Consider the following 14,441-nt stretch of genomic DNA (forward strand, 5'->3'; position numbering starts at 1 on the left):
AGGCTGGGGTGAGCAGCTGATCTTTGAGCAGCTCCCCGGCGCGAGCGTGCGCGGGCAGCGTGACCCGGCGGTGCCCCGTGGGCCAGGGCAGCTGTCGGGAGCACGCGGGGCCAGAAGTGCTTTTTCTCAAGAGAAACTTCCCGTCGGCTCCTCGCGAGACCCCCTCGACAGGGGAGCGGCACCGCGACAGCTGCTGGGGTGGGGGATCCAGCATTTGCAAGGGACCACGTGTGCTGGCAAAGCGGGTTTGAGGTTACAAAGCCCCGGGTTGCAGAGCCTCTGCAGGGGGCTGGAGGTGGGGGCTGGACGGGGGTGGCACCAGCAGGAGAAAACGGGGGCAAATCCCTGAGAACCGCTTTTCCCACAGAGCAGGTTCCAAATGTGCATTTTAGGCTCCAGATCTCCCCGTGTCCTGCATAAACACATCCTGTTTCCTGGATAATACGGCCCTGGAGAGGTAACCACCTGCAGAAACGTACCCTTCATCTCTCAGCCAAAGTGTTGCCGTGGCCATGGCCGTGCCCCTGCCCCTGCCCCACCTGCCTGGGCCCCTGCCCGCTGCCCACCACACTCATCACAGCTGAGGGCGATGCTCAATGACAAGCTTAAAAAGCCCCTGGTGTGGGTGTTCAGCTCCCCAGAGCCTCTCCCCATCCAGCACAGTACTCTTCTCTCCATGGAGCTCAGCCTTCGGTGCCAGGCAGGTACGGCCGGGATGCGCCCCGGGGATGGGGGGTGTCACAGGGCAACGCCATCGTGCTTGGTGCTTCCCCGCTGCTGTGCCAGCCCGGCTGCGGGCTGGACCCCCACGCTGTGCCTGGGCAGCCCTGGGGTGAGGCCATGCTCCCCAGGGACCGAGGCTGGTGCAGGAAAAGCTGCTGTTCTCTCCTGTGGCTACTGCTTACAGAAAGCTCCTTCTCCTCTTCCCTGACCCCCTGGGAAGGTTGGTGGGAGCTGGGAGGGTGTATTTGTAACAAACAGGATGAACTACTGATAAAAGAGGAGGAAAACAAAATGCTTTAGAAACAACCTTTCGACATTCAGAGAAACGAAGAAGGGGGAAAACAACCAGACCTAAAGCCTGTGAGGAGGAAAAACAAAAGCTTGCTTGCAGCTCAGGTTCCTGAAAAAGTGCTGAGCATAGCTTTCAGATGCTGACCCACTCCTCGCCTTGTATGGGCAGAAACGGGGCTTGTCTTGTGCCTATATTTAATTTGCAAGGGAAAAAAAAATTCTCCCTCCATGCCTCTGCTTCACTGGCCTCTCTGCCTAGGGAAGTTACAACAGGAATAGAGTTGCACGTCTCAAACAAATACTACTACTGCTCGCACATAAGCCCTTCGTAAACTTGGAGTGAGCGGAACAGGTTTTTGCAACATAACACTGCTGTGCCCACAAAGCATCTGGTGAGGCTCCCGGCTAATGGAAACGGGGGGCAGCCCCGGGGGATGGCTCCCCCTCCGCTGCAACGCGATCGATCGGCTCTGCCCAGTCTCCGCGCTGGGGCTCACGGAGCTGCTGGGGACTCGCCTCGATCATGTTTAACTCCTGGAGACAGCGAGGAGGGGACCCTTGGCAGGACCCGCACAGCCCGGGGGTGGCATGGCCCTGTCCCCTCCACGAGCTGGGGACTGCACGGCTCCGAGCCCCTTCCTGCAGCAACAGCTTCTCCCCCAAACATTTATCTCTCTGCCTTTCCCTGTGCTGGGGGAGGAAGATGGATGTTGAAGCATTACCCGAAGGCTCTTGGGGATGTGCATAGGCCACAGCGGGGCCTCTGGCTGCAGCTCTTCTCCCTGCTATGATTTATAACCTCTCCTTGAATGGAAACTCTCCTGGCTGCTCCCCAAACTCCCCGGTCCCGGCTGGGAACAGGCTGACACAACCCGCAGGCACTCCCGGCTCCGACCCGCCCTCGAGCCGAGCCTTCTGTGCCTGCTCGGCTGGGTTTTCATGAGGGTGAAGACCCAGAAGCTTCTGGGGACTGAGGGCGACCCCGGGATGGAGACGGCCCCACGGCGCGCTGGAGGCTGATGCCACTTTATTGGTAACTCTTGGAGAGCCGGACACTGAAGAACTTGGTTCTGTCAAGACGAGGTTTGTACACAACAGCAATAGGAAACAACAACAATAAATGCCTGTTGCAACTTTGTATCTTGGTGCAACCTCAACAATAAACTTTTGCAACATTGTAGCTGGTGCGACCTGTGGGGAGAAGGGCACGGGGAGAGAAGCAAAACCTGCTGAGAGCTTCATGGTCACAAACTTCCACGAAAGGAGCCTTGCGTCCTACTGGTTTAACTGGGAGGGGAAGGAGAGATGCTGGGAGTGCAACGGAGATGCAGTTTAGGGGGAAAACACCACAGCTGAAATGCAACAAAGCTGGGGTTCAACACCCCCACTTAGCAACTGTTCAAGTCTTGTAAATTCAAACTTACTTCTTTCAATTTAAATAACAAGTGCTTCAGGTGCAGCACTTCAATTGCCTGGTTTGTAACCTAGTTTTAAGTGCACACAAGCAGGAGTAGATTTTTTTTTAAAAAACTATATATATATTTGCACACTCATACACACACATGCACACAGTGAACTTTGTGCTGCAGCTGTGTTAACTAGAGATGACGGAAGGGGCCTGAAGTGGCTATCGTAGGCCAGGCTCCAAGAGCTGGTCATCTGTGGCACCACTCGCTCTAAAGCTGCTAAAGATTCTGATTATTTTTGCAAATATCCGTCCCCAAAAGCCTCCCTGCATGGGGCTGCATCAGCTGCTCGGACTGCCCCTGAAGCCGTGGTCTCAGGAAAATGCCACTTGCAGGCGATGGAAGCCCACAGCACGTTTTGCAGAGGACTCCTTTCTCATCTCAGTCCATGCTAAGAGCTCAGGGGTCTCCCAAAAAGACGTGCACGGCCTCCGGCTCCTCTCCGGTGTGAAACAAATGCTCGGCAGAGCAGAGAATGCCGACAAACTCAGACCCAAACAGCTGTATTGATGTCAAACCCAGACTGGGTGTAGTCTATGGTATCGTGAACTTTCTTGGTGCCAATTTTGGGTTTCTCGCTATTGCCTTCTGCCTTTGGGCACCTCTCCGCTTTGCTGTGATGGTTCTGGATGTTCCCATGAAGTGGGAAGTAAAATGTCCCCTTGAGTTTGTTCATCTTTTTGGGCCTCTTAGAAATTTTGGGCTGTTGGTCTTCAGGCGGAAGCCAGCAAGGTTTCTCCTTGAGAAGCCTGTCTCGGTCTGGCCGAACGCTCCTCAGGAACTTCTTGAAGATGTTGGCCGTGAGGGAGAACTTCCTGCAGAGCTCCTGGGATCTGCTCGCGGACAGGGACGCCTCGCTCTTCTCCCCCTTCTTATCCAGCTCTGGCAGATCCAACCAGTTCCCAACCAAGTCTGCAAAGATGTTATCCCCCAAGACCAGCGGCTGCCGATTCCTGCTCTGGGACATTAGGGAGGATGTCCAGTCATGGCCATCGTCACACCCCGGGCACTCCTGGCATGCCGGCCACCCCCCGGCCATGCCCTGGCTACTGGGCTCGAATGTCTTTGGGCGGACGTGCTCTGCTCTGATCGACACGGGGGAAGGTCCTTTTGGGTGATAAACATCCTCACCACGGAGGCTGCCAAAGGAGGAGGGGGTGCCTGTAAGGTGGCTGCCCTCCGGGAGCGCAGCGGGACGGGGCAAACCCACCGGCCGTGGCACAGCACACGCGAGGGACGCGGGGCTGCGCTCCTCCACCAACGCCTCCCCCCGCAGCCGCTCGTCCTGCTGGGCCCCGGGCACATCTCTGCTGCTTCGGTGGCACTGGTGCTGCTCGATGCCAGAAACGGTGCTTCGGCTCCCTGAGATGTCCAACTGCTCCAAAGCCGTCTGGACCTGGAGGAGTTTCAGCTCCTGCAGTGCGCCCATCATGCAGTTCATCTGCTCGTGCAGCCCGTCTCCGACCTCCTTCATGGATAGCTGCGGAGGGAAGGAAGCAGACATCCAGTCAGTGTTGCCAGGAGCCAGGAGAGCAAGAAAATTTTGACCAAAGGGCAGGAGAGCTGGGCTGAGCCGCTTTCTGAAATATCACCTCCTCCTACTGACTACGTTTTAGATGCATCCTACCTGTACTACATCCATTTCATGGAACAGCAATTGGATTTTTCTTAGATTTTTCTAGGAGTTGCCCTCTAGGAATAAGAGGAGCTGACAGGAGGAGTGGATTTTTTTGACCTGACAACAAAAACAAATAGTTTGAGTTTCCATTAATTACTTGGCAGAAACCCAAGGCGTAGAGCTACGAATGGTTTTGGCTGCCGCCAATTTTAGCATATTCTTCTGCATTTGTGTCTTTTGTGCCCCGTAACTAACAGAAATCAGGAGTTAGAATAATGAACAGAAGTGCCTTCCACAGAGAACCTTGTTTCTTTACTTAAAGTGCTAAAGTAAATTAAAAATAAACCCGAATGAGAATCACACTGTTACTATATAACATGTCTTCAGATCTTAATACCCTCATTACAGGCACCTCTCACTAGAAGACAATCAAAGACATTTCAATGCCCTTAATTTTGTACAAAACAACCAACAAACTCTAAAACTGCTTACATTAAACTAGCAATCCCTTTGATTCCCAAGCTAGGACCTTTAGTAGCAGTTCTGCTTTATCCCTGAACTTTGCTATAAAAATTTAACTTTCTATACTAGACTTAAAATAAGCAAGTTATTTTCCAGAGCTTCTAAACTGCCTCCTCTTCTCTTTCGCTCTGTTGCTTTCTCTCTCTCATGTAGGATCTGGATCATATTCCCACAGCGGCATCATAAAACAAATGGGCTATACTTTCCAACAGCTGCCACTTTATTTTTTTTTTTTTTTTTTATAGCAGGGAGGGGGAATGGGAGGGAGAGGGGAAGAACAGCAGGGGATGGCCAGGCTGGAGGTGAAGACATGTCACGTTGATGTAAGGTGGTTTGCAGAAGAGATTGCCCCTGCCTAGGAAAAGCTTCAGCCTGCGCTGTCACAAACAGTTTAAAAGGCTCATCACGATTTTTGTACAGCAATAGGACTCAGCTTAGGGTAAAAAAGGACAGATGCATCTTATGTTCAGCTTTATATTATCAAGCTTTACTTTTTTACCTCTCCATTTTAACTAAATTAGTTCAATTACTTGCTCTATTTCCATTTCTGTACGTGGATTTGACCAGTGAGAAAGAGCAGTCATCAAAAAACTGGATCCTCTGTCACAATCTAGCTCCGTCAGTGGAAAGCTCCTCAACAGTTTCTGACCACAAATCTCCATTTCAAAACCGAGAACCTAAAACTGGCTGGCAGATTACAATCATTTTTCAGAGCTTCACTCCCAAGAAACTTATTTATCACCCAGAATGAGCACACAAGCTATGAAGACACGGAAAATCTCTGTGCTTAGCTTCCCGATTACACTACCAAGTGTCTCCAGCTATCTAATTTTTTAACATCAGCAAATAAACCTCTACTTCTGCAGACATGCAAATAACGCCCCACTGAGAGACTAACCGAGCTCTTGGGTTTCCCGTACAAAAGCTGGGGCCATATGCTCTACAAGCCTCAGACAAAACTATCACCTTACCTCTCCAGATTTGCTGTAATGCTTCTCGTCCTAACCTTTCTCGCCTTATTAATGGAAGTCTGTTTTATCTGGGGCTTTGCAAAAAGCTGGATTTGGAGCCAGCTTGGCCCCTCATTGGCCACTTCCCACCAAATCCCCTGGCTGGCGCAGCGCCGTAATGACGCCGCGGTGAGTGACGAGGGTCCCGCGGTAATGACTGGGCTGATCAAACCCTCGGCATATGCTGGACGGCTCCGCTGTTCACCTCATTGATTCAATTAACTCCCCCATGATGGGTGGTATCATTACAATGCATGCCTCATCCAGCAAGGCTCTATTAAGCATTAAAATTTCATAGGCAGCATTTATCGTCAGTGTGGTCGTTTCTCACAGGCAGATCCAGTCTCCCCCTGACAAGAAAAGACCTGAGCCCCAAAAGCTCAGAATCCAGCACTTTTCTTTCCAAACAAAGGAGCTGGTTCTGTCAAACCCGGTGCCAGCACCAGCCTGGGGAGCCTGAGCCACTGGAGAAGGAGTGGAGATGTTTTCATCCGTGGAAACACTTGCCCATAAGTGACTATGAGGTTTGGACACTTCTCCCCTGACGCCCAGCGCTGCCTGCGCCGAGGGCTGGGCTGAGCCGTCCCCGTCGCGGCAGAGGGGGAGAAATGGGCGCTTTTGGGATGTGACTCGTCTGTCCTGTTTCAGCAACTTGCTCTGGGGTAGGACGAATCCCACCCTCCGGCCTCGGTGTCCCTCTGGCAACGTGAATCCCACCATCAGCAAGAGAGTTTTAAAGATCCTGAGGCTTTTGACTGCTTGCAAACAGTGCTAAAACTTCGGGTTGTGCAAGTTAAAAAACCCAGCAGACGCCTCCCCCTGCTTTATCTTTTGCTCTTCATGGTATCTGTTCAGGGAGTGAAACCCAGCCCAAAGTGAAGTCACTGACTGGTGACCAAACAGTCTGCAGGGGCTTGGATTTCATCCACTAGTAATTACCCTGCGGTAATTAAGAGTACTCACTCTGGAGGAAAAAAAAAGTTTCTTCCCCAGTGTCTAACAGCCACTCTCTTCTCTTTGCCAAAGAAGATCTCAGTTCTCCCAAGTTCAGGCTGGCTGCTCCGAGACTCTCCAGAAAAGGAACAATCTCCCACCACCCTGGCAAAGATTCAGGATTGAACTATCTGGGCTGCTAGAGGAAAAACAGTTTCTGCAAATAATCCAGCAGATTGGGCTGGAAGTCAAACCGATGCTCTGACTGCAAGGCAATGGGAGCTCGAGGCTGAAGGGACAATCCTTGTAGCCTCGCTGCCTCTGTGGTCACACACGTCGTGTAGAAGGAACTGGAATTTGCGATGAACTAAAGTGCAATTTCAAACAGAGCATGAATGTGACACAAAACCCCAGAGAGCCTTAATTTGGTGTGGAGAGAGACCCCGACCGTGCTTGCTGGGGTTATGCAAGTGACATTATGTAAACCGGCCGCCACGGGGCATCAGATGTGCTGTCTTGTGCGTGTCTGCGAGCTGCAAATCCCAAACCTGTTGTTGAATCAGCCCCGCGCTTGGTCGTGCAGCAGAGCAGAGGGCAGGGGAAAGGGCACTCGCTACAAAGCTTCGGGTCTAGCACAGACCTTGCTCGTCAGCATCCTCCCTTCTTGTACCTGCTGGCCTCTGCTCAAGGTGCACAAATACGGCAGCATTTCAAGGGTCTCTGGGCGTCTAATTTGAGATACTTTGTGCTTCAGTGCAAGTGGTTGTTTGGCACCTCTGCTTCCAAGAAAAGCCAAATTAGAACTATGGCAACTTGCAGATGTGTTAAAAATCAGATGCCTCAAATTGCATCTCATTATTATTCCTGAAACTTTTGCAGTCCCTAAAAATTGGCACGAAAAAGTTTTAGTCTAACTCTGAACAAGCCAACAGAGACGCCTTTTATAGCCAGACGAGTACGCACAAGGCCGAGCGCAGCTGTGACGCGCGCGTTCTGCTTCAGCGGTGGGATTCAGTGTGTGATGTTAAACACCTCTTTCTCCGGCAGTAAGGTACTACCTGCAGATCAGTCCTCCTGTGAAGGCATGAACAAGGCAGCTCTGCCTAAATGCTTCTCCAAAGCAAAGCTTGCTTAAACTACAGTCTTGCTGAACATCGAAAACTGAAGTGCAAAATTCAAAAGCTTTTCAAGCGCTTTCAAATGACCATCAAGGAATATTCAACGTGAGGGGGGAAAAACCACAAGCCAACAGTGAGCATCTTGCAAAACTGGCAGAGTTCAAGTAAGGTTTTTTGGGTTTTTTTACATTGAAAATCTACCGCTTTGAGTGGCAAAGGCATCAATCGCTTTGTAAGCAAGCCATGCCTTTTTAATGATTTCTCAAAATACTTATTCCCAGAGCTACAACCACAATTGGTTTACACAGTTTATAAATCAATGATCTTCCGCTACTGATTAACAGAGCAGGACAAGTTGCCCCAAGGAACATCCTCTAGCAGTTACTGGCATTTTATCAAATTCAAACCCAAATACCTGAGATGTACAAATAAGGGAGATTTCACTTGTCACTTCCCACTTCCCAGGTAAATAAGTAACTTTTTTAACCCACTTTGGGAACTAATGTTTTCCTACTAGCATCTACCTTCACCCAGTTTTCCGAACTCAGTTCCCATCAATCCCCTGGAGCCACAGCTGCCCGTGTTCCCAGCCCAGCCGCACATCTGGCCTGCCCAGGACTGTAGCAGCTTTGTGATGCTGACGGGAGAAAGGAAAAAGCCAGCTAACACACCACGGCTTTCAGCGGAGCCCAGAGAACTGAAAAGAAGAGCTCTGAGCGTGTTTGTCGTAATGAGGAGGAAGACAGATGTCCAGCTCTTAGGTAAAAGAAATGCAAAGAGAGGAAGTTATTGCTAAGAGGACAGGAAAGAACAAATGGCAAATAGCAGTTCTTAATAATAGTGCTGATAGGCAACAGAACCAGCGACAAACAATTGGTATTTAAAGAGGATGACACAATAGAGACCAAAATTATTTTAGAACTGCTGAGCTGATCATATTGTTTCCATGTTTTCCTTTGGGTCACTAACTAGATTAATCTTCAACGAGCCGGCAATTGTGGCTGGGCATAACTCTTCAGAGCACGCTGCACGCTTCACAGAGAGCTGCTTTCCAGCTTGATGTTGCTGCTGCTTGTTCTTTTCCTTTCCTTGATGGATGCCAAGGGCCTGCAATCTTCTTTTCGTCCTTCCATTTTATCACAAGAATTTCAAGTCTCTTTTTTACCTCTTGTCTTTCCAGAGTATTTTAAGCGTAAATTAGGATGTTCACTGTGAGCTCACAATTTATCTGAGAGAGGAAGGCTGCTGAAACTTCACCAAAGATTTTTTTTTTCCCCCCAATAGTTTAAATAGATCTTAAACAGATGCTAACCACAAAAGACATGGTTCACATCACTGAGTTAACTATCTTCCTTACTCAATTGCCTTCCTTTCCACTGCAATGATATTGTTCTGTGCTTCCCAATCACACTTGCTACGTTTAAAGGCGAATTAGAAAATCAATTCTCTACAACCAGGAAATAAATGGACCAAAAAGAACTCCAACCGTCAGACTTTTACTCACAGCCCAGGGATAAGAGAGACTGCAAGCCCCAACGTACAGACTGACGATCGAAGATGACGGCTAAAAGTGTCGGCTTTTAGCCCAGTGGTCTGCTTCACTGGGGGATCTGGTCTTTAACGTTCCTGAATATGTGCAGCTGGGAGCCTAAAAAAATCCACTGTCATCTTTAGGAGTCTTCTGTAGAAATAAACAAGCAGCCAAAGTCTGTGACTGCGTTTTCTCTCCCCGGGTTATATGTGAGAGGACACCCGCTGTCAAGTTACTCCTTTGCACCTTCCCTTAAGGCAATACCAAGGAATGAGATTCTGCGATAACCACCCAAGTTCCTAACGCTATCCCCAGCAGCGATGGGTAAAGCCACCCCTAAAGGGACCGTTTTATCGGCAGAGACGCAAATGGAGCTGCGCGTTTTCACCTGTTGGAGTTGTGAGCGGTGACGTTAGCCCTTGAGGTCTGTCATTTATGCCCACTCTACTGCAGATCATAAGAGCTGCTCCTTCAGAAATAGCAGTAGTGAAAATACAGCAGACTTCTTTTCGAGCATGACACAGTTACCGGAATAGGACCCAGTGTGAGACAAAGAGTAAAAATAATTGGCTGTATTTTTCACTCAGACCAAATGTTCTATTCCTGCAAGATATTCATAGCAAGAAACATTGTCTACCAAGACATAAATTAATGTAAGAAGGGAGTCAGACTCTATTAAACTCAATAATGCGATGCATTTATGATGAATGTGCAGGGAGAACATTCAAAAGTTCAAGTCAGAGTGGTGGGATTTGTTTTAAATACCCACTTTAATACTTTTCCTCCTAGAAAAAAGCAACAGAAGGCTCAGAAATATCCCGGATTCCTCAAGGAAGACCGAAACATGCAAAGTAAAGTTATAACTACAGCTAACTTGACTGTGACCCCTCGCCCGTTACAGCCATACAAACCCCAAGTGCAAGATAAATCTGCCCCGTGAACTCGCCAGTCCCTAGCTAGATAATAAGTGATTTATTCTTATTGCAGAAGGGCCTTGAAACCCCCATCCCACGGTAAGTATGCTGATGTTACTATGTATAAATGCAAACAATCCCCGTGTCAGAAAGTTTACGGAGGTAATGCCATCTGCAGTGCAAGACACTGAAATGAAATTCCTCTCTGCTAATCCCTAAGCAAGACAATTCTTGTTAAATCTGATCTTTCAGCTGAGATGATAACATTCTGTAACTTGGAAAGAAGACATAGTATTTCTGTGCCTCAGAACAACGTTTGCAGACTCTGAATCCAGCCGATAAAGTCAAGAGGACTTTTATTACCGGGATTAATTGCATTAATGGAAGATTGACAAGCTCTGTGGCACACTCCACAACTGCCCTATGAAGGACAGATGACAGAAGGAGTGGAGAAGCACAACTTACTCCACGCCAGACCTACAAACCAGCACTGCATATTCTCGCAAACCACTCTGCGTCCATAAATCCCCAGGGGCTTTCCAGAGGAGGTGAACAAGGTCTTCTGTATTTTCTACATACAGAGACCGAGGTGCAGAGAGCTGGCACGGCTTGTCCAAAATGGCTCCAGAGGCTGGCGGCAGCACCGGGATGAGGACCCCGGGTTCGGCAATCAATCCGACTACAGAGCTGCCCCTGATCCCACACCCCGTTGGGATGAATGGCCGTGCCAGCTGAGGCTCTCCTGGCTGTGAAGCATTTGCATGTGGAAGCTTCTGAATGAATTCCAATCAAAGGGACACCACACATGCCAGAAACTATCGGCTTACAATGGAAAACATGCGATTGGAATAGGAGATCTCTCACTGACTGAAACGGGTCAGGTTCATCCTCGGGAGCCACGGCGGAGATGGCAGAGCTTTCCCAGAGGTAACGCGAAGACCGGTGTGAGCACACCCGGACCCACGCTCATCTGTGACTTCTCTGGCAGAGCCCGGTGTGATCTCGATGCATAGGCTCTGTGTTGAACTGTCGGGGTGCACCAGCAGCCCAAACCAAGCGCACGATTATTTAAATAGGTTTTTAATACACAGAGCAGGAGAAAGAAAAAGCAGAGCTGGAATCCTCGAATCCCACACTGGTGGGGATAGAGTTGCACTTGAAGATAACCTTCCCTTGGGGACTGGGAGCTGTGCCAACATCCGCTCTTTTTTGCAAAATCCCCTCCTCAAAACCAGCCAAAGGCTGCAGTAGTTTACACAGAGACAAACTAAACTTCTGCCGGTCGAATGGCCTCTAACTTTCACGTGTTACACTGACTGGCCTCAGCAAGCCTCAAACAGGGCATTTTTGCAGAACGCCCTGCACGACACCCCCTCTGCCGCTGAGCGGTCCCGACCGACTGACCAGGGCTGCTCCTTGGGCATAACGCACACCACCGTGTTTCTAAATTCGCAGTGATGCCCTGGAACTGGGCTCCCGTTTAGCTGCACACGGGGTGGCTCGTTGGCTCGACCTGGCCGAGTCGTTCCCACCATTCCTCCCGCATGATTCTTGGTTATGGTGCATTTAATGTCTGGAGGCATGACCTGCCCAGTAATGAAGAACGTGGCAAAGAAGCAGGGTCAAGAGGTTTGGTTCCCACTCACCATTCAATGCAGATGGCCCCAGCTGTCTATCGCGCTGCTTGCTGGTCTTTAAAGAAACATTAATCTATTTTACTTCCAGGCTATCTTGACAATACTGATTTTTAAAAGCTGTTATTGCTCAGGATATCGTTTATGGTTATTTTAATTAATACAGTCCTCCTACCTTCACTAAATGCAATCTGCAGCTCACTTAAGCTGCTGATGAAAGGCATCGTTTCCGACAGCGTGCTGGAAGGCAGAGGGTCGCTCCAGCTGTCTGGCCTCCGGGCTGCCCTGGCACGGCTGCGCTCACAACAGCGCCAAGGCTGCACTCCGATACCCTGAGAATTTCTTGTTAAAGTAAGTTTTTAAGTTTGAGTAACAAAAATTGGGGGGTGGGAGGGGGAAAGAATGTGACTAGTAAAAACCGAACGTATAAAAGATCTAAGCTACTTCCAGTTAAGTCATGAGCATACTGAAGGTGACAACTGCCCCTTCCCAGTTTTTTAAGCCAAGCACATACATAAATCTTTGCCAGGCTAAGGTCTTGGTTTATTAATATAATAAAAATTGTCGCATTTTTACAGTTTTAAAAGATCTATTACTGCATTAGAGCAAGGGTACGAACAAAACCAGAACTTTCTCATTTTAAGTATTTTTTTGGTTTTCACATTAAGTGTGAGGGATCTGCCGTCCTTTCAAATATATTCAAATTCTTCAGAAGTTACGTTGTGCGCTACAAAATAGGCATGTTTTAGACTCACAAGTAAAGGTGCGATGCTTAGGCTTCTGTACAAAATACTGTTCAGATAATGAAACGGATTTGTTTAGAAGACAGAACACGGCTTTAGGAACCTTATCCTAAGCACGCCCTTTTGAAAGTGCCTCTTTCTACCCATCTCACCTTCCGACTTGTTCAGATTTTAAAGATCTTCCAGATTATACCGTACATGTCCTGGTTTACAGTTTGCATTTCATTCATCCCTCCCAGCGTACAGAACACCAGTGACTCTCATCTTCCTTTGTTTTAGGTCGCCTTCCCCTCTCTTTGCGAGGGGAACATCGGGAACGCCAGCAGGTTAAATGTCTCTGTTGGCTGCCACATTTGTTTGAAGTGCCGCTGCCCAAGCCCGCGTTTCACGCGACACGTCCGATCGGCGGGAGCCCAGCGCAACAGCGAGCCCCCGACCCTGCCCCGGGCACAGCTGTAACTTCGCGTGTCTCTGTATTGACTCCAACGGTGTTGCTTACATGCGAAACGGTTCCTGTAATGCCGGCAGGATAGCAATACCGTACAGAAGCCCGTTTTGTAGAACTCCAGTTAGGGCACATATCAGCTGGAAGCCACATCCTATTAAGTCAGTCCTAAACCGGCAAGCTTTTGTGCATTCAGAAACTTCACCCGCCCGTTTCTGCCCTGCCTTGTCTTCCCCTTTTGTTCTCATTATCTATTTATCCCAACGACGCGCTGCTCCCCAGCCAGACCTGCCAAGCGCTGGAACCCGATTTTGGAAAGTATCGGTTCTTCCTACGAATCCGCCCCCAGCAAGCCCCAGTGTACCAACAATACCTTCTGGCTTGCGGACAAGCCCAAGCAAGTTCGGCGAGCGAGGTTACCATCTGAACAGGCGCGGGAGGAGGGAGAAAACAGCGCTGATTTATGACAAAGGGTTTCCTATGAAAGAAGTCTTTTCTGAGGGTATTGGAGGTGGCAAGCGCACGCTCCCTCTACATCATTTTGATCCCCGTAAACTTATTCTTATCGGAGGTTTCCGTAGACGTTTCTTTGATTTCTGATCTCTGCTGGCACCTTTTCCTAACGCCCGCGCCCCCCGCAGCCCCCCGCGGGCGCTGCTCCCCTCCCGCAGCCGCGGGGACCGGGGGGGCAGAGCCCGGCCCGCGGCGGAGCAGCCGGCGGGGGGACCCCCAACTTCCCCGGCCGGGCGAAGGCTGGATGCGCCCGGGAGCCGCCGGCCGCCGCCGCCCCGCGGCCGGTCGCCTTTGCAGGGGGCTGGTCGCCCCCACAAAGGGCCGAGCCCCGCTCGGGCGCCGCGGGCCGAGCCCCGGGTGAGGAGGGGACCCCCGCCCGCCTTTTCCCCCCCCTTACCAGCTCCTGCCTCAGCCGGCGCAGGTGGTGCTCCATGGCCCGGCTCAGCGCGGCCCCGCCATGCCCGCGCCCCGCCCGCCCAGCCGCCCGCCGGGCGGGGGGGGACCGGGGGCGGCACCGGGGGGCGGCGGCTGCCGCCGGGGCAGAGCCCGGCCCGCGCTCGCGGGCGGCGGCTGCGGGGCTGGGGGCCGCCCTCGCCGCCGCTTCTCCGACCGGCGGGCAGGTGGTGGTGGGGGGGGTCTCATGGCCCCCCCAGCTCCGGGGCGCTGGAAGCGGGGGGTCTCATTGCCCGCCCCCGGGTCCGGGCTCCGGGAGTCCCGGTAAAGGCGTCCAGCGGTGAGAGGCTTCTCGCATCGAAGCCAAACCAAACCCGGCGCCCGGTAACATCGGCAGCGCGGGAGTTTGTGCAGAGAAGCATCCCTCCTCCCCGCAGAGGGGTTGGATGGGCTTAGTTTGTTGTGGTCGAGATTCTGCAAATTGCTCCGCAGAGAGAGACCACCCCAACAAAAGCATGGATTAACCTACATGGCTTTAATCACGACAAATGGCAAAGCCACCCGGTTGTGGATTTTCCCATTTTGTT

At 50.8% G+C, this 14,441-nt stretch overlaps 1 protein-coding gene across 1 annotated transcript; it reads right to left on the reverse strand.

The window, feature by feature from the left end:
- Positions 1–2,024: 2,024 nt before the first annotated feature.
- On the reverse strand, positions 2,025–13,902 carry INKA2 (inka box actin regulator 2). The gene is made up of 2 exons (XM_082329995.1): positions 13,859–13,902; positions 2,025–3,960 (listed from the first exon to the last, which is right to left on the reverse strand). Exons 1-2 carry the CDS (start codon positions 13,892–13,894, stop codon positions 2,968–2,970), a joined length of 1,029 nt encoding a protein of 342 aa, XP_082186121.1. The 5' UTR covers positions 13,895–13,902; the 3' UTR covers positions 2,025–2,967.
- Between the last annotated feature and the right edge of the window lie 539 nt (positions 13,903–14,441).

This window comes from Platalea leucorodia (assembly GCF_965183815.1).
Source record: "Platalea leucorodia genome assembly, chromosome: 19".
Classification (NCBI taxonomy): Eukaryota; Metazoa; Chordata; class Aves; order Pelecaniformes; family Threskiornithidae; genus Platalea; species Platalea leucorodia.

Excerpts from the sequence above, each read along its gene's own strand:
- INKA2 (XM_082329995.1), bottom strand. The coding sequence starts at position 13,894 with ATGGAGCACCACCTGCGCCGGCTGAGGCAGGAGCTG. Across the intron at positions 3,961-13,858 it reads GCCGGCTGAGGCAGGAGCTG|CTATCCATGAAGGAGGTCGG; the intron begins GTAAGGGGGGGG and ends TTCCCTCCGCAG.